The 19,426-nt window shown below is 41.6% G+C and overlaps 1 protein-coding gene across 5 annotated transcripts in view; it reads right to left on the reverse strand.

Annotated features, from left to right (window-relative positions):
* The window catches only part of PDE5A (phosphodiesterase 5A), a 215,607-nt gene that overhangs the window by 118,781 nt on the left and 77,400 nt on the right, over positions 1-19,426 (reverse strand). The window contains exon 1 of one of the 5 annotated variants that reach the window (XM_032462551.1): positions 4,203-4,417. In XM_032462551.1, coding sequence (XP_032318442.1) covers positions 4,203-4,324 — 122 coding nt within the window. In that variant the 5' untranslated portion in view covers positions 4,325-4,417. Of the gene's footprint in view, positions 1-2,753; positions 3,593-3,639; positions 3,782-4,202; positions 4,418-8,813; positions 9,113-19,426 lie in introns of those variants that run through there. The other 4 variants (XM_032462570.1, XM_032462568.1, XM_032462566.1 and 1 more) reach the window with 4 other exon arrangements.

Raw genomic sequence — 19,426 nt, forward strand, 5'->3', positions numbered from 1 at the left:
GGATAAAAGGACATTATTGCACCAGAATTACCATAATAAAAATATTAGAAATAGTATCAAAGTCAGACTGAGCCAATACCCACAGGGTTTTATTACCTTCAACACTAGCGACTATTTAACAAAACATGCTTAACAAACCTTTTGTCTGAAAACTGCGAAAAGTTTATATTCCTATATGATGATCAAAAAATTTTAAGATTGAATAGCAATATTTATTTTACACCCATCATCTGATTTGAAGATAAATATCTTGCAAATAAAAACATTACAACTTTTAGAGATGAGAAAAAAACTATGGTGAAAAAAAAAAAAGAAAGAAAGAAAGAAAGAATCCCAAACACATGACCCGGAACATCAACTAATTCACTACAGCTTTGCAGTGTCAAATAAAAAGTCTATCATAGAAAAACTACATAGGAGTGTAAAACTTCTGTTTCTGGACTTTGACCCAAGCAGTCATAAAAAGCTGTCCTCACTTACTATCTCCTATTTCCAGTATATGCCAAATATTCTCAAGCTTTTGCCTAGTACAAAACAAAAGCAACAAAGTCAATCATATTACCCCTATAATACTAAATGATCTAAAACATTGCCCATAATCACAAAGCTGATTAGAAACTAATGAAAGGGAAATTATTCTACTAAGATGTCAAGAATAACAACAGATGTTAAAGTGGCATTAGCAAGAGAAAGGCTTCATCTCTGAATGCTTGAGCATTAAAGCCCTTAATGAATACAGCATCTCAAGCCTGAAGGACTGAAAAATTTTCTACAATGGCAAGGGTGGGAGTTTTCCATAGGTTGTAGTTTCTAGCCTCAAATTGATTTATATGCCAGTTGCTTATGCAATGAATTGTTCAACTGACACTCAAATTTACTTAAACAGGTTGTGATTGCTAAAAAGCACCTATTTTTGTGCTTCACACTATAGCTTTTAGGTAGGTGCTTAGCTCTGTCTTTGAAGGTAATTTTGGAAACAATGTGCAAACAATGTAACATAGTGGTAATAATTGCTTTAAGGCCAATCAAAATTCACAGGTGTTTAAATGAAAGTTTAGGAATGCCAGAACTTTCCTTCCATTCAATGACTACTATTGAGTGCATATGATTCAGTCTGGAGATAGGGATAGAGAAGCGTGCATGAATATTAAACAATAATTAAATCAAATAATGTAGAAATAGTTCAATCAATGAGCCTGTTTATAGGCACAGATGGCCAGTCTAAGTGAATTCAAATTTATTTTAAATCTTAAAACATGCCAAATGCCTCTACACAAATATTGTTTCATGGGCTTCCTGAATCACATGCAGTATTCATTTTACACATACAAAATATAACAAAAGAGAAAAAAGCAAAGTAATGCCAGTTTCTTGTTAAAAACAAAACAAAACAAAACTCAGCTGTAAAGCTAAAGTGTCTGCAATAAGTTTACCACAATCATGTGAATCACACTGGGTTTAGCAGTCTTGCGTTTTTATAATCAACTAATGTCCAATTTCTCATTCTTATTTTAAGTCTCCAATTAATGCCACCAAATACAAGCTCAAACTGCAATATTGTTTCTTGAAAAAAACCTCTGGCTGCACACAAGCCTTAGATTATATTCTTCATACTGACAACTTTCATTGCTTTATACCTTCTAAAATTGAGGGCCTGCACAACTCTTGAATATCTTACACTTTCGTTTTCCAACTTGTACGCAACATAAACTCTTCAGACACACACATATATATCATAGAAAGCATTCGGCCTATTGTCAACATCAACTATAACATAAAAACCCTAAGTGAAGAAAAAGCCTTTAATGGAGTCTCAGCTGATCTAAATTTTACACTAAGCAGTGTAATTTTGAGAATTGGGATTTTAATCCTATTCTACTTGGAAGAAAAAATAATGTGAAAAGAAATGTAACTTAACTATTTCAATTTACTTTCAGAAAAAAGTTACATTTAAAGTTTTGGCAGGCTCTGAAAGTGAAATGTTTTTATGTGAGTTAAAAACTACCGCCGATCTCAAATTTATGTCTTCAAAGGGAGAGGGGAGAAAAAAAGAAAAAGGACATTTATCCTAATTTTATTTTAAAACAAATAATTTTGTTCTTTCTTAATAATCTGCCTAAGGAACATCCCCACACTTAAAAAAATCAGCCTAGTTCCCCTGCCCACTCCCCATTCTATACGCTATAATTCAATAAGGGCAGAAGGGTGGAATTGTGAAAGAGTGAAAGGAAACTGGGGACAGATGGCCTCGGAGGAGGTAACCTCTAAAAAACTGTTGGTCCCCAGCGATCGATAATTCCAGACTTAAGATGGTCTTACTGCCTCCCTATAAACTCGCTGAAAAGTACCCTTTGAAAAGAAACCACTTTCCATTCAGGGTTTATCCTCTGGTGGCTCCAGATTTAGTATTTTAACGGAAGGCGAAAGCGGGGAAGAGGATTTTAAAAGGAAGGCGTAATAATTAAACAGAAGAGAGAAGATTTGTCCCGAACCCATCGTCTCGGCTAACCCTCCCCCTGAAAATGATCAAATCAACACCAACTCTGAACGCTCGATAGGAGAAACAGGGTTAAAGAGTCCTATGTAAGACTTCAAAGCAATACATCCGCAAGAGGAAAGGAAAACAAAAATATCATTGAGTCTATTTTCAATGAAGCATTGCCCCGTCGGTGTGACGCGGGCGCTACCATCCAGCACCCGGCCCCCACCGCACCCCTGGGGAAAGTGGGAAAGGGGGATGCTGAAGGAAGTACCTTGTCTTGTCTCCAAAAGGCAACATAGCAAAGGTGGGAAGTTCGTAGTGTAGACCATGCGGCCTCGGCGGCCCCTAGACTCCAGGAGGTGCCCGGGGGCGACGACGCGCCCAGGTGAGGCCGGCGACTCGAAGCCGGTTCCTCTACCGCCCCCGCCGTAGCGCCACCGCCCGCTGCTGCCCACTTGCCCCGCGCTGCGCCGCCCCCTGGCGGGGAGCGCCCGGCTGAGCCGCAGCCGCGCGCCGGCGGGTGGGAGCCCAGCTCCGAGCCCCGGCCGGCTCCTCCACCATCACCTCCCCGCGTGCGTCTCCCTCCCCGGCCGAGGCGGCCAGCGCCAACTACCCGAAGGCTGCTGCCGGGGGCCGGCGACGGCGAGGTTCCGGCCCTTTCTCCAAAGGCGTGCGTCCGGGAGTCAGCCCGAGTCCACGCGCAGCAGCCTTGCCCTCGCCCCGGCTTCGCACCAACTCCTCAGGCTAGTAAGCACCCGTCCGCCACTCACTCTCCACCCCACCCTCCTACTCCCTCGGCTTCAGTCTCAATTCTTCTCCAACTCTCCCGCGAGCGTTTCCCACGCGCGCTCCGACTGCCCCCTGCGCCGCCGCCTCCCAAAGGACAGGCTCCCTCCTCCCCGCCCTCTGCAACGGCCGCCCCGGCGCTTGGCTCCGGATCAGGAGGAGCTGGCCTCTGGGGTCGCCTCGGGCCACGCGGGTCCTGACACCTCTCGGGGTCTGCTCCCCGCCAAGCCTCCCCGGTGTCCTTTGTGTGCGCGCCGCAAACCCCTCCGCGTAGCCTGTACCGCGGCGCCGCCTTGCGCGCAAAAGCGAAGGAAAGGAGGAGCGCGGGACAATCAGGGGACTGCAGGGGGGCAAAAGGCGACAGCACTCACTCTGGGAAGGTTCCGGCATGTTGCTGCCATTGGGCTTCCCCGTGGTCTCGCCCCTACCCGGGCTTCCCCGCCCCGCCAGGGCCGGGGCAAAAGGGGACGGGGGGAGGAGCGCAGCCGCAGGGACCGCGTTGGAAATGGTGCTTCCGGAGCTGCAGGGAAGGGGCTCAAAAACTGTTTTGGTTTCGCTAAGAAGATTTAGGGAAACCAGGATGCTAGAGAAGGGCCAGAGGAAGGCCCGTGAACGCGGACATATGAAAATAATCTTACTCCCAGACAATATCAGGACTGCCGGAGTGGGGGTGGGGGGGGCGGCACGTACATACTTGTATTTGAACTTTGTGACCAGGTTGGATCGTATCCGACTCTCGGGTTTTTGGACTGTACTCGCCTAAAAGTAGAGGTCTCTACACCGTAACAGGATCAAGGACCTACTTCAAAAGCAAAGGGCCTGAGAGCCGAGGCTGTTTAATGGTTAACGAAAGGGAAAAATCAATAGGGTAGGGAGACCAGCCCCAAGTCACGCTCCATGCCCCGGCCGGGTCTTCTGTGGGTCCTCTTCTTACCTGGTGGCTTTCCTAACAAAGTAAGAAGAGGTAAAGTCCCAGTGATCGTCCAGCCATGCTTCTACCGAGTCCCGGTCCCACTGCTGCTGCGGGCGCGCGGAGCCGGGGCCGGCCGGCTCCATGATCAGCGCGGCGCGTCTCTGCTGCTCGCTGGTGCTGGTTTTCCACCCCAGCTGGGGTCCCTCCCTCGGAGGAGCGGCACTCTGCCTGGAGACCCTCCCCCTTCGCCTTAGCTGCAGTCCGGCCGGCTTTCGGCGAAGCTGCTCCGGCACAGGGCCAGCCTCCTGCCGCGCCCCGCCTCTCCCGGTCTTCACCGCTCCCAGGTGTGGCGGGCGGGGCAGGGTGCAGCAGCTCCGCGCCTTCCCTGGGATCTGGCTCTCGCAGTCTCCAGATTCCGAGGCGGCCACGGCGGCTACTGGCGAGCTCTCCGGAAGCCAAGTGGCCAGGGCTAGAAGGTGGCCACGCGGCCGCTGGGGTGCGCTGTGTGCCAAGCCGGCTCCAGACGAGCGCGCAAAGGTGACTGTGGGTGTGTTCGCTGAGCGTCCCACTCTAGGAAAGGGAAGGTCGCGCAGTGGAGACCCATCCCAAGCCCAGAAAGCGGTAGCTAGGGAAAGTTCGCCCGAAAGCGAGAGATGGTGCTAGCCTGGGCGCTCTTCCTCGAGCTTAGGAGAACAATGACCGTCCCGCCTAGCTTTCCGCCAGCCCAGCGCGTCGGTCTGGGAGGAGCCGGGACCGATCTTTCCCGGAGCCCAGCCATCGCGGTGGCTCAAAGCGCCCCAGCCAACGACCGCGCCCGGCTAAGGAGAGTTGGGGCGTGTGTCACCAAAACAAATTAGCGGGTCCTGGTGGTTAACTTCCAACAAAGCCATTCTCGTGCTTAATGTTAATAATAATAATAACAATAATTATAAATTAAGTGCCTTTGCATCAAGGGCTTAATTTGCATAAACTCCTTTTCATGAGTGGAAAAAGATTTTCTGGAAGAAGGAAAAGATAAATTGAAACAGTAATCATGGATGGTTTGTGTATGAAGTCAGAAAACAAGGGTGTCTCCATACAATTAGGTTAACTTGAGAGTAGGGTACAGTGCAGAGCAGCCAGTTAGCCCAATTTTAAATTAATTCGTCATTTATGTTGAACCGAAATTAATACACACAACCACGAAAAAAGTATCCGTTTAAAACGGCTCAGCCTTCCTATCCTTTGTCCTATCCCTATCATACTTTACAAAAAAGAATTAGTGTCTTCCTTTGCTTTATCCTCATCCTTATTTCTCTGTACGGCATTTGTAGTTTTAATATGGTATTTTGCAATGACCTAATTTTTTGGGCAGAATTAAATCTGGAGCTGTGTGTTTCACAACGTGTGAACGACACCATTTGCAGTGATACACCAAAAGTGATTTAGCTAACATACTTTTAACAAACTCCTTTCAAAATATTCTTGGCAAGAATGTAAGACATTACTCACTACATAGAAACACATAATTCAATAGATCATATGAGAACTTAAAAAAATGTCTTCCAACCCCCCAATGCAATGGTTTACACTTCCTGCATTGAATAATTGTCTTTTTGTAACTTAAGTTTCTCTGAAACTTTACTGTTGTACATAAGTAGCCACAAATCAATAAAAAAAAAAAAACAAGCGAAGGAGCAGAGTATGAAGTAATGCATGATAAATTATATGAGATTTTAAAATAAGAGTTCTCTTCTAATATGTTCTATCATAGTGATTACAGCACTCATGAATGAGAGACTCATTCTCCTCAGTGCTCAGTTTTTCCCTGTGGAAATCCATGCATTTCTCCCTTCAGGAAGGCAATTATAATTTAAAACTCTACTTTCCTACTAAAGATGGAGTGAATTTTTGGCTTGGATTGCTTGCTTTGATTGGCTACCTTGATTATAACAGGCACTATTGAAATGTTCATTTTCTCTCCTAACCTGAAAGGATTAAATTATCAAAAACTAGGAAGGCTCTGGAAAAATTTGTGTAAGAAAAGCAATCCATGGTGTCTCCCATCAGTGAGTCTCAATTCTGTGTAGTGTAGATGGGGTTGAGGGTTACTGTGAAGGCTTGTTACCTGAGGCAAGCAGACCACAGGGGATGGGGGATGAGGCATTTCAAACTTTTCTAGTCTCCAGGAAACTCAGATAAAACAATACCTCTTGTAACTTTGAAGTACTTAAAAGTTAAGCATATTTTGAACTGACCTTACCCTGACCTCTTGTTCCTCAGCTCCATTTTATTCTTTAACGCAATCTGCTCCATTATTTTATGTATGTTTTAACTTATTGGTATGGATTGCTCTAAGCATCTAAGCTCTAAACATCTAAGCATGCTGTTTTAGAGTAAGTTGAAGAGTGAGTAAATAATAAACATTACCGGGAAATAACTTGGAAAATGATGTTAATGCTACTTCAAACAATTTAACAAAAAGCCTTCCAACATATTTCCATTGTACTAGAATAAAACCCAAACTCTCTAACATGGCTTACAAGGTTCTGCATGATTTTTACCTACCTCTACTGCTAAAGGTTTTGATCATATAACTAGAAAAACAAACAAAACCATGGATGATCAAATTTCTTTTCTAAAAAAGAACACAAACTATAAAAGCCAAGATATCTCCAATACTTTGTCTTGTTCTTTTTTAAAAAAAATACCACATAGTATCTTCTATTCCTTTGCAGCAAACCTGTATATCCCAGGCTTGAGAAAATTGAGTAAATGTCTTTGCACATATAATAGAATCTAGGTTTCTCATTGTCGAAAGGGAAGGCTAGAAGGTACATTGTGGTGTTGAAATGGAATTGGAGGTTAAAAATTAAGTGTGTGTGTGTGCGTGCGCGTGTGCATGCATCAGGTGAGGAAATCGCACATGACAAGGAAATGCAGGCAGTTACTAAGAGCTGTGGCAGCCTCCAGCTGACAGCTTACAAGGAGTTCCATCCAGCAAGAAAATGAATTCCTCAGTCTGGAATGGAATTTTGCCTACAACTGGAGTGAGCACAGAGGCAGGTATTTCCCCAGTCAAGCCTCAGATGAGACCACAATTCCAGCCAAGAAGCTGACTGCAGCCCTGTGAGATGCTAAGCAGAAGACACCTTCATAACCGACATCTTAATAATGTTGAGTCCTAGAATCTATTAACATAGTATATTTATCCATTTATTCTGATCTTGTAAAATTTCTCCCAGCAATGTCATAGTTTTTAGTGCATGTCTTGCATGTATTTTGTTAAATTTATCTCAGTATATATTTCAGCTCTGTCACTGAGAGATACTAGAAGCAATGACATTGATTTGGCAATGAGTAAACTTAATACGAAGATTTTGGTTTCTAAATACCACTCTTTACTTTAAAAGAAAGCAGGAGTCTTTGGAGAAAAATTCTAGCTCTGTGACAGGTAATGTACAAAATGTGCCTGGAAAATCTTGTCAGAAAACAAGAAGGGCTTAAAAATGATGCCAACATATCAGAAGAACAGAGGACATATCTGAAAGGGGCTTCCAATGGACAAATCTGGAGCCGTTGGAATATCAAAATATATACTGACAGTAACAAATTATAAACCATTGGCCAAAATAAGAAACCCTGATTCCATACTGAAATAAATAAGTAACTAGATAAGCAAATAAATAGAAGAGAAAGGAATGTTCCTTACAGTAGAATACCAACTAATAAATATAATAGGAATCATGTAATTAGAAAATCATTAATGGTTGCTAAAGCTAATTAGTGAGAGTTTGATGATGGGTGGAGTATTTATATAGCTTAAAGTATCTCCTCACAAGTTTCTTATTAGTTACTATGAGAAAATAGTATCTTTAAAAAAGAGACCTTGTGGATATCTCTAATCAAGTGATCAACTTAGTGTCACTTATATTGGGACAAACCAACAGTAGATACCTTTTAATAGAATATACTGGGAAGGATATGACATTACTTTTGTGTCATTAACTGCCAAAAATATGAATCTAATCATGAGGATTAGATTAAGGGATTTCCACCAAAAACACCCAGACTGAGGGACATTCTTCAAAATAACTGGCCTGTATGCTTCAAAGCCTGTATGCTTCAAAGATTGCAAGGTTAAGGAAGGCAAAGACTGAGGAGCTGTATATTAGTTATATATTGCTATGCAACCATATTACCACAATATCAGTGGCTTAAAGCAACATACATTCATTGTCTCCCAGTTTCAGAATCAGAAGTCTAGGCTGCTTGAGCTGGGCCCTCTGCTCAGGGGTGTCTCATAAGGCAATCAAGGTATCAACCAGAGTTGCAGTCTCATCTGAGACTCAAGTGGAGAAGGATGCCCTTCCAAGCTTATTCAGGCTGTTGGCAGAATTCAGTGTCTTATGATTGCAGAACTGAGAAATTCTTTTTCTTGCTGGGTGCTGGCTGAAGGCCTTTACAGCTTATTGGTTGGAGGCCCCTCTCTGCTTTTCAAAGCCACTTTCAGTGCCTTGCCATATGGAGCTCCAAAATGGCCAGTTGCTTCCTCAAAGCCAGCAAGGGAGACAGCCTCCAGCAAGATGGGCAGTATAATATTATAATAACATAACCAATCACATACACATAGTCACATATATACATACATACCTTTGCCATATTCTGTTTGTTGGAAGTGTAGACCAAAAAAAAAAAAAAAAAAAAAAGTTGCCTGCCAGTTCAGTAGGCAATGAACGTTGCCCACCATCAAGCCATTAGCCACTGCAGCCACTCCAGCCACTCCAGCGGTGTTCTCTGAGGGGAATTCTGGATGGAGAAAAACAGGATACTGGCTCTAAATAGTTAAGATGCATATCAAAGGAATAACTTCTATGAGCCCAGACTCTTACATCTTCTCATACAAAGAAAGGCACTAAAATCACTAACTTGAGATGTCTGCTTTTTGTGATTAGCAGTAATCTTTTGATATTTGACTACATGGGTTATTTTTTTCCAGCAAAAACTCCTATATGCCCTGGTACCTCCTTTATCTCTTAGGAATAGTTCCTCAGAGCTATCTGAGAGGCTGTATCCTGGGCTATTGTCCTCAGTAAAGCCACCAAATAAAACATAATTCTCAACTTTTGGGTTGTACATTTTTTTCAGTCGACAGAAGCAAGTCAAATTTTTGCTCTCATACACGAGGAGGGGATCATACCAGGGTGTGAATACGGGGATGAGGGATCCTGGAGGCCCCCTCAGGAATCCATCTACAATAACACTGTGTAATAAACCACAGTGACTGGGACATAGCATGTGTTCTGCAGATATTTGTTGGGTCAATTTAAAAAGAAACATGGGCTTTTTCTTAGAGTACTTTGGCAGTACTTTTCCTTATTAGATGTAAATAGGACAGCAATTGATCTTTGAGGAAGGGTTATTTCTTTTAGTGGTCTTTGGAAGTCTTATCATGGTTAATAAGATCACCTTTTACTCTTCGCAGCACTAGGTTTCTGTGAAAGAGCAATTTTCTGAGGACAGTGTTGTAGTAGGTGTTTCATGTTGTTGCACAGTAGGGATCAGGCTAATATTTTAGCTGCGTTAATTTAAATCATATCATAATTCTCAATTTCAAAGACAGAGCCAATCTATGAATAATAAAACTGTGTCATCGTGCAATAATTTCAAACAGTACACAGTATTTTCCTCCCCAAATCAAACATAGGGTTTTTCTACCCAAGTCTCTTGAAGCAGCCAAGAATTCAGTTTGATATACGAAGGCTGATCCATGTGGAAAGACATGATGCAGAGAATTGCGAGCAGCTGTTCTTCTTATCAAGGAAGGTCACACATGGAGGAAATGGACTTACATGAAAACAGGAGGGATTTTGGACAGATACTAGACACATTTGCCTGACAGAGGGATGCAATACAGATGGATTCATGATGAAAAACAATAGCGGAATTTTTCCCTAGAGACTTTTACAAATGAGGTGGACAACCATCTGTTGATAATGCTTTGAAGTCCTGCCTCAGAGCAGATCAACCTCAGGAACTCTTGAGGTTCCTCACTGTCCTTTCACCTGCATATGGAGATCATGTTAAACAGAGGGATGATCTTGTTTTCATTGATAAATAATAACCACTCACAGAAACATGAAATAACTTAAAACACCCATATCCAGAACAAATCTATACTCTTCATCCACTTTCCTATTAAAGAAAAGATTCCATTCTCTAGAGAAAATACCCTGTGCTAGTCAGAATGACTAAAAATAAAATAATTAGTTTAGAAAGAAATAGCAAGGAGTGAAACACTGACACACTTAACTAAAAACCAGTTTAAAAGTAGGTCATTTAAAATACTCTTTAAAGGTTAAAGGAACAAAAATGTGTCTTTTTAAAAGAAAATCGAGAGAAACAGGTTTGTTGATATTGATTCCAACCTAGAGAATCATTTGTCTTTCCTCTATAAGTTATAGGTGTAAATGTTTTAGTTGATGCTCAGAGTCTCATTTTAAAAATCTCAGATGGCTGCACAGACACTACTGTGAAGCCTGCCTCCTTCCAAATATGTAAGGAAAGGTGTGATTTAATTATCATGCCAGAGGAAAAACAGAACCTCATGACTGGAGATAACATTCATCTTTTAGGAGCAGCTTTTGGATAAACTTCTTTGAATCAATTCTTTGAAAAGAAAAGTCAACATTTTACAATTTAATAAAATTAATTAAAACTCATACAAGATTCTCAAATTAGGGATACTATAAGGTGTGCAAAATTTTCACTCAACTTTGATTCATGCCTTGAAAATACTACATTTTTAAATAAACAAAAGCTAGATGGACATCTAAATGAAGCTAGAAGTTTATTCTTTATAGAAATAGTCACAGTGACTCAGTTTTTCCATTCCATTTTTATAGGGAAATTAACAACATATTGAAAGGAGATAACGTGCAGCCATTCCAATCTGGAAGTTCCAGCTATGCTTACAGAAAATGTTGTCTTTAAATAACAGCACTTCCAAGAAAAGCAATCAGTAAATCAATAAAAAGAAGGAACTATCCCACAGAACAGGCCTCATTTCCTTTAGTTCATCTGTTTTCATTCTTCCCTGTCTATGAAATCACTGAGATAGTGCATACATTAGAAGTATCATGTAAGCTATTCTAGCATAAGTGTAGTCCTATAAAATTTCTCTCATATTAGGTCTGAGAATCTGAAAAAACATTTCAATAATGTCTTAAAAAGTCTAGAATTGATTAATGCAAGTGATTTCCTCTTTGCAATAGTTACACTGGAAGGTCCTATGTTTTTATAAACTGTGTTGCCATTGCTCAGAACATTTTGGGAAATTCTTCTTTGAATGCCTTCAGAGTCTGCATTAGACTTTCTGCATTTCTTCAGTAGTGACAATATTTCAGTTTGCTTACTTTATGGTGAGAGTGAATTTGGGTTTTTGTATATTTTAAACAGACAGAAGTTACTTCACCTATGGTCTGGTGGGAAATACAAATTTTTTTCAGGTAAAATGAGAAACGATCATAAAGCAATGGGACTGATTTTTGTAGTCTAGATTGGAAGTTTATATTATCCTGTTTCCAGCTGTGTGACTGCCCAATGCCTCAGTTTCCTCATCTGTAACAGGAGTAACAATGGCCCATATATACTTCTTCTGACTGTTAAGTGATATAATAAATGTTATAGTAGCAATTAGAGTGCCCAGCACACAGTTAGAACTCAATAGTTCTTACCTGGAGAATAACTATATGAAGGGATTTCTAGTCCTTTCCTTTCTACCAAACTCCTTTCTCCATCTATTCAAATCCAGCACATCATTCAAAACTGACTCCAAATCCATTCTCTGAAATCACATTTTTCAGTGTAACTAACTCATTTTGTAATTTTCTGTTTCCAACCCATCATGGAGTTCTGAAGATTGACCTTACATCATGACTCTTAAATCCATCCCTTTTCTCCATCCCACTTCTTGTCTTCAATACTTGAAGCCATGCATTCTCCATGTTGCAGGCAGAGTGAACTTTCCACAGTATAAGCCTGATGGAGTCACTTCCCTCTTATAACATTTTAGAGCCTCCCCAGTGTCCTCTAGATAGAGGACAATCTTCTCAGTAGGACATGTAGAGCCATTTACAATATGAACCCAACTTACTGCAAAAGCATCAGTGCCACATTTCTTTAAATGTAGCATGTCCTCACTTTCCCAGTACTTTGCATGTGGCTTTTATTTATTCTCTTTGGCTTCTGGCTAACTCCTACTGTTTCCTTTGGATTTAATTTAGAAATTAGGTACTCCAGGAAACGTATATTCCCAGATCCTCTATAGGCTCCACCTCCTACCCAAGGCTCATTTAGGTATATCTCTTAAGAAATCTCATAGCACCTGCTCAACCATTGCACTGTATTGTAATCTATTTATTTGAAATTTATTTCCAAATCAGGACATGAGCCACTGGAGGGCAGACCTTGTGTCTTATTTGTGACCCTCTAGAATCTTGTGTTCATATTGGTATCCCTAGGAACATAATAGGGCTCAGTAATTATTTATTGAATGAATGAATGAACAAATAATGTTTCTGACGTCTTATTTACTGTTCTTGTGACTCATTAACACTTTTTATTGTTACTAAGACTTAAAAAAAAAAAAAAAACTCCAAATTTGGGCTTTCACAACTGCCCTCTCTGCCTTGGAAAAACCCCAACAGTTGCATAGCTCAGCCTCTCACTTAATGTGGGTCTCTGTTCACATAGCACCTCAGAAGGATCTTCTCAGACGTCGTAAGTTAATAGGACAAACAACCACCCCATTGCCAAAAACAGCTGTATTTTTCTTGATACACTTACTTACTTTGGACATTATGTTCTATATTTATTATTTGTTTATTTTTTCCTGATGTCTGTAAACTCCATAAGGTTGAGTTTGTTTTTTACCACTGGGTCCCCAGTTCCCACAATACTGTCTGGCACAGATAGACTGCTTAATGTCAAGTAAAGTATCAAATACCAGATTATAAAGCCCTTGAGAACAGCAAATGATGTGTGTTCCACATCATAACCTAATATGTTATAGTATGTAATTAATAAATATACATAGATGTATTTGCTGTAGTCACCTAAAAAAAGTAAGTTGCCTCTTGAGGCAGACAACACCTGTGGATATCCACTGAGGTGGGGAAATTAGAAATTGAGTATCTCAAACCTGTGAGAGAGAAGGCAGGAAGTTTCTCTGAATGGTATCTTTGTTCTACTAAGAATCATGTGAAGTTTTGTTGCCAAAACACAGCCTCTATACCCAGCTTTAGTGAATTGAGACTCGAGGACAGAGTTTTGGATGAAGTAGAAAAGGCAGCTTTATTTCTTTGCCAAGCAAAGGAGGTTACAGTGGGCTAATGCCTCTAAGACTGTGAGCCTACTGGGGAGAGAAGGCAGGGGGTTTTACAGTAAAAGTTCAAGAGCTCAAGGGGAAGAGCTAGTTTCCATAGAGATCATATACAGGTAACAAATTGTTGCGAAGTTGTTCTTATTTTTGCAGTGGTCCCCTTCCCTTTGCTGGGTAAGAAGTTCACCTCTGATTTGGGGGCTCTCTTAATATTCTTGTACCTAGAACAAAGGATGCATAGGAAGAAGTTCTGTGGAAAAGAGCTCTAGAGAAAAATTTGTGCAGTTTAAAGTCAGGTTGATAAATGCTTTCAACCTTTTAAGTAGGCTTGGGACATACTGCTGCAGTCCAAGGCCTGCAGCTCAAATAACAGAATACAAGGAAACCACAAGTGGTCAAAAACAACTGCAGACATGAGCAGTTGGGCAAGTTATGAACAACAAGATGCACAAAACCTCCAACTGCTGTTTCTGAGGTGTCAGGGTCAAGAGGAGGGCACTGGGGTCAGAAGCAAGGCACTAGGGAGAAGAGCAGGGCACTGAGTATGATCCCTGCAGGCAGCACCATGAGGGGGTTGGGTGGACCACCCAAGCCTCCCTCCTCTCTGGCCCAACCTTGGTCAGCAAGAGCATGAGGAAAACCTTGTAAACCATTATATAGTTCAACAGTTACAAACACCATTACAGATATCAGATGGTCATCGATGACAACAGGGTCCTTCTTGGTTACAGTTCTGTCTTTACGTGTATGTGGGATAGGAAGGTTTCCCCTGTTCAAAGAGGAGATGACAGTTGAAACAAAAGGCTACTATTCCCTTGAGAAAAGAAAGGTCCCTGGGATGGACTTGGATTAATTTTCATAAGGAACTTGAAGCTTCTAAAAGAGAGGAACTAAAACATGTATCTTTGTTACCTGTGATTTAGCATTAGGAAGTGTCTGGGGGCGGTGGGGATAGGGGACAGGCTGTCTGTCAAGCTGAATCAGGATGTCCCTGATCTAGGTATAGAGGCAGGGAAGCACAATGACTCTTCTTGAGGAAAAATTATAGCAAAAAGGGCAGAGGTGAATTTATCCCAAAGCTCCAGAAGCTTCCAGGATCATTCATTACAGGGCCCCTCCAGAGTCTCTGAGTGGGTCCCTAGCAATGTGTCCACATGGTTGTAACTATTTAACTGCTAACTGATTAAGATAACTTCCTCTTTCCACCCCAACATTTCCTCCTCAGAATTCTTCAGTAATACCACTGGAGTGGCTGCAGACATTTTGGGGATCCAGCTAAGAGGAAGTTAAGTTAGGGATATTTTTAGTTTGGTTTAAGCGGGATCTCTTTATCTGGTTCAAACTCAGTTCTTTTTATTGTTAAGTTTTTGCTAGCTGCCCTGGTGTAGGAATGACTTATATAAGAATATTCCTACCGCCCCCTCTTCAGAATCACCTAATCCCAGGACAAAGAGTGTCAGATGTCTTGTCGTGAGATGAATGTGCCTTATATCACCTGTCACTAGAAGTATGTGGATAGTTAAGGAGAAAAAAATCTCTTTCTGGTTTCGGGAATCTGGAAAACTCTGATGAAACTTAGTTTAAAATGAAATTATAAGATGTTTTAAAATTATTGGGCAGCAAAAAATTCTGGAAGATATAGAATGAGAATGTTACTTTACCAGTCTTTGCTAGAAAACGTATTAACTATTTGATTCCTAAGATAAGCCAAAAGGAAAAGGACATAAAGTGTGATTTTTTTTAGTATGATTTTTAAGACCTTCACCTGGTACTCTACCATTCCCTGCCCTCTATCAAAATAAAATGTTTTAACAGTGTGTGACGACATTGCTAGGCTCTTGGGATACAAGTGCCCTGCATCTCAAGCCTCAGCATGCTAGCACACACATACTGACACGATGCTAGAGGCCCTGTAAGAATTTGCAGGAATATTCTGATAGGGTGATTCCAAGTAGAGATAAGTTTATTTTTTCCTGTAGGTGGGAAACTGAAGTACCAGAAATTGAGGATGTGTTCTGGGAATGAATGTTCTGTATGTTCTATATGAACACTGATTAAGACTGCAAGAATGAAAGGTACAATAATAGGAAATACAAATTAGACAATGGTGGGCTTACATGGTTCTCTCCTCGTGGTCATTCCTATGTTTTGAAGAACACAGTCCTACATAACTCTAACAGTGCTTGAAAGCCATAAAACAAATGTTTAAAGATTAGGAGAGTCATTGGATATGATATGCTGGATGCCTTCTGTTTGTTCCTCCAGGTCCCACTCTGTGCCCTAGAAGGCTGACCTCTAAGGACTATATCAACAAGCTCCTATGCCCTCTGGCTATTGGTTGTCTTGGTTAATAGGGAGCATCAGCAAGAGATGGTGGGCCAGGAGAAAACTGAGCTCAGAATCTTTATTAACCTGATACGATGAACTAAACATGGTTGCAAATTCTTTGCTATGTTCCCTGTCAAAAGGTGGAGTCTAATTCTCCTCTCCCCTTTAATCAGGACTGGCCTAAATGACTTGCTTGAATAATTGAATGCAGTGGAAGTGACATTTTGGGACTTTGGCAGCTAGGTCATCACAAGAGGCCTTGTAGTCCACTACCTAGGGCTCTTGGAGCACTCCTGGAGCTCTGAGCTGTCAACTACTCTGAGACTTCCTTGCTGGAGGGAGCCATGGAGACCCATGGAGAGAGAGAAATGCTAGCTATCCCCTGTTCCAGCCTTCCACGGCAGATATATGAGTGAAGACAGTATCTTGGAGGACACTGTGATCCCAGCAGATATAACATGGAGAAGAACCAAGGAACCCGGCCAACAGCAGTACTGAGGCCCCAGATATATGACCCCTGTCCTGCAGTCTCAGACATCTCCAGCTGTTCAAACCACCCCAGCAGAGGCTCCAGGCATTGTGAAGCAAAAATAATCCATCTCTGCTGTGCCCTGCCAGAATCTGTGACCCACAAAATTGTGAGCACAATATGTGATTACTGTTTCACAGCAATAAATAAACACCTGGTAACTTCCCAGCTGGGTCAGCCCTGGTCGGCTGTGTCCCTCTGCCAAAGTCTCTTCGAGACAGCCCTCTCCATACAACTACTCTGCCTCACAGCCTAGGGGAGGTAATGGCTCCCTGCCATCACGAGCTGTACTATCCTTTGTTATTGGCTTCTCAAAATCTTGTCCACCTTTCAGAAACAGTCCCTTATTTGAACTCTCCTGAACTACACAGTTTGAGAATGTCATCTGTTCCCTGTCAGGATCTTGGCTTATATACCAGACCTGATATACATGTCTCAAGATTTATTAAAGAGCAAGAGGGAAAGCTACAGGCTATATAAGTTCAAATCTTGTGCTTACAAAGCCACAGACAAATGAGCAAAACAGTACGTTCATATACTTATCTCAGGTAATTAGTACGTCACCCTTAATGAAACACTTCAGAATGCTATTTAGAAGAGACGAGGTTTTAAAGACTATCCTTAAGGTTTTCTGGATTCAGTGAGTCTTACACATTTTTACCTTTGTTTGTAAGGAAAATGGTCGTTTTCTGGCACACTGCACTATTTTATTTTAAAAAAACATTTAGTCACACTTTCTATATTCCAGGCACTCTTCTAAGACCTTTACAAAAAAAATGCATTTAATTCTCCTAATAACCCCAGCCACGTGCCATTATTGTCACCGTCTTGCAGATGAAGACACTAGGGCGTGAAGACTGTATTACTGGAGCAAGGGCTCACAGCTAGTAAGCGACAGAGCTAGTACTTGAAGCCACACAGTTTGGCTAGAGGGTGTGCACCCTTTACCACTGTGTTATGCTGTGAAGTCTTGCCAGGAAAGATTTAGAAAACAGGACAAATGAGTCACCCTGGTCTGCTGTGTGATTAGGCTCAGTGAGTGCTGGTGCCACCTCTTCTCACAGGAGTCAGAGATGATGGTGAGTGAGGAAGGGAAAGAGGTTGGGAGCTCCTCAGAGGACAGATACCAGAGACGACAAGTGTCAAAGTTATCTGCTGCTGTGTACAAGTTACCTCAAAATGTAGTGGCTTAAAGCAACTACAATAAGTTTTTATCTCTCATGGTTTCTGGGGATCAGGAATTCAGAGGGTACAGCAGGGTCTCTAACCCACTATACCTGGAGTCTCAGTTGGAAGATGTGGAGGCTGGGGTTGGAAGCATCTGAAGGCTCATTCACTCCTACCTGGGCCTAGATGGGTCTGTAGTCTGGAATACCCTTCACAGCCTCCCACCCTCTATCTGATCCAGGGGTGCTTAGAGGAAATGCTACTCACAAAATGAAATGTGGTTTTATGTGTGGGAGTTACTAGTTTGGAGAACCTGGCTTGGGTGATTATTTAACTGTTTCAGTCAGAATTTCTGAAGAAAATAGAAGGTAAGTTCAAACTGAGTAAAAGGACTATCTTTAAAAGTGTGGGAGTGTTTAAAGAAACAAAAAAAATAAGGATTACGTAGAACTCGAGAACTAGCAACAGCAGAGAGCCATTTCAGTCTCTCCCCAACTGAAAGAAAGGAAGAAGTTACCAGAGCTCTGAGGGTAGTTATTTGTAGAGAGTGTGGCCGTTAGGGAGGGATGCAGATAACCAAGGATGACCCAGTGGAGTGGAGGAGGGTGAATTAACACTCTCATCTCATTGTCTGCCTGCCCACTTATCTTCTGCTTATCAAGCTACCTGAATGCCACATGGCCAGATCGGCCCATACGAGTCAGCCTCCCAGGACTCCAGAATAGGGTGGTAGTGAGAATGGTAGAGCTTAAGTCTAGACAGGCAAACAGAAGATATCCATCACACCAAAATATTACTGAAGGTCAGGCTGAGGTGGGGGGCAGTGAGGAGGGTGTTTTGGAGGGTCACCAATTGTCCCACATAGAGATTTAGGTGAGTACCGCTGGAGTTTGGAATACCACCATTTACAGACTTCATGTTATGGTGTGTCATCTGAAATTACCATTTTTGAAGATTAAAAAAAAAAACTGGAAAAATTGGCAATTTCATATCATTCAACCTAATAGTCTGCACTTTCCAACAAAGTTGCTAATAGATAAACTGCTCATATTGGATGACTAAAAATGTTGCTTCTCATTGTTTTATTGTTGAGTATTTTCAGAGTTAGGATTGCCTAAAATACTTAAGTGGAATGGGTTACTGGACTACATTAAACTTTTTTTTTTTTTTTTTGGTTGTTCAGGGATGAATCAACATAAAAAAATCAGCAAAACTTTTAAAGCTGGCAAGTTTCTTGCTTCAGCACATGACAGCCTGAACCTGGGTGCCCAACTGAAATAGTTCAACCTACCTAACATTCTGTCTTTCAAAAGTGGACAGACTTGAACCCAAGCAGAGAATTGTAAGAGGCAGCATGATGCTTAGGTTTCAGGGAGGACCAGCAGTAAATAGAGGACTCAGGATAGACGATGAGAAGTTTTAAATTTCATGTTCAAATCATGCTGTTGACTATACTGCCCTCTAACCACATATTATTTAGTAACCTACTGGATAAAGAAATGCTGGGGTTTTGATGTGGTTTCTCACTCTACCATACAACTAAGAAGATGTAAGTCAAATGCTAGTTAATACGAATTTTAAAGGGAATGTCCACTGAGACTATATTTAAAAATATTGCTACTTTCCACTAAGCATAGTGGAAGAGCCCCTGAAGCAGATCTCTGTTGTCTAAGCAATTACTTGAGTAGCGTGGCAGACAGATAATGCGACCCCAAAGATATTCATGTCCTAATCCCCAAGAACTGTGAAAATGTTAACCTTACATGGTAAAAGGGACTTTACAGATGAGATTAAATTAAGCATTTTGAGATAAGGAGAGTATCTTGGATTATCCAGTTGGTTCCATTGTAATCACAAGGG

Source organism: Camelus ferus, chromosome 2, assembly GCF_009834535.1.
Source record: "Camelus ferus isolate YT-003-E chromosome 2, BCGSAC_Cfer_1.0, whole genome shotgun sequence".
Lineage (NCBI taxonomy): Eukaryota > Metazoa > Chordata > Mammalia > Artiodactyla > Camelidae > Camelus > Camelus ferus.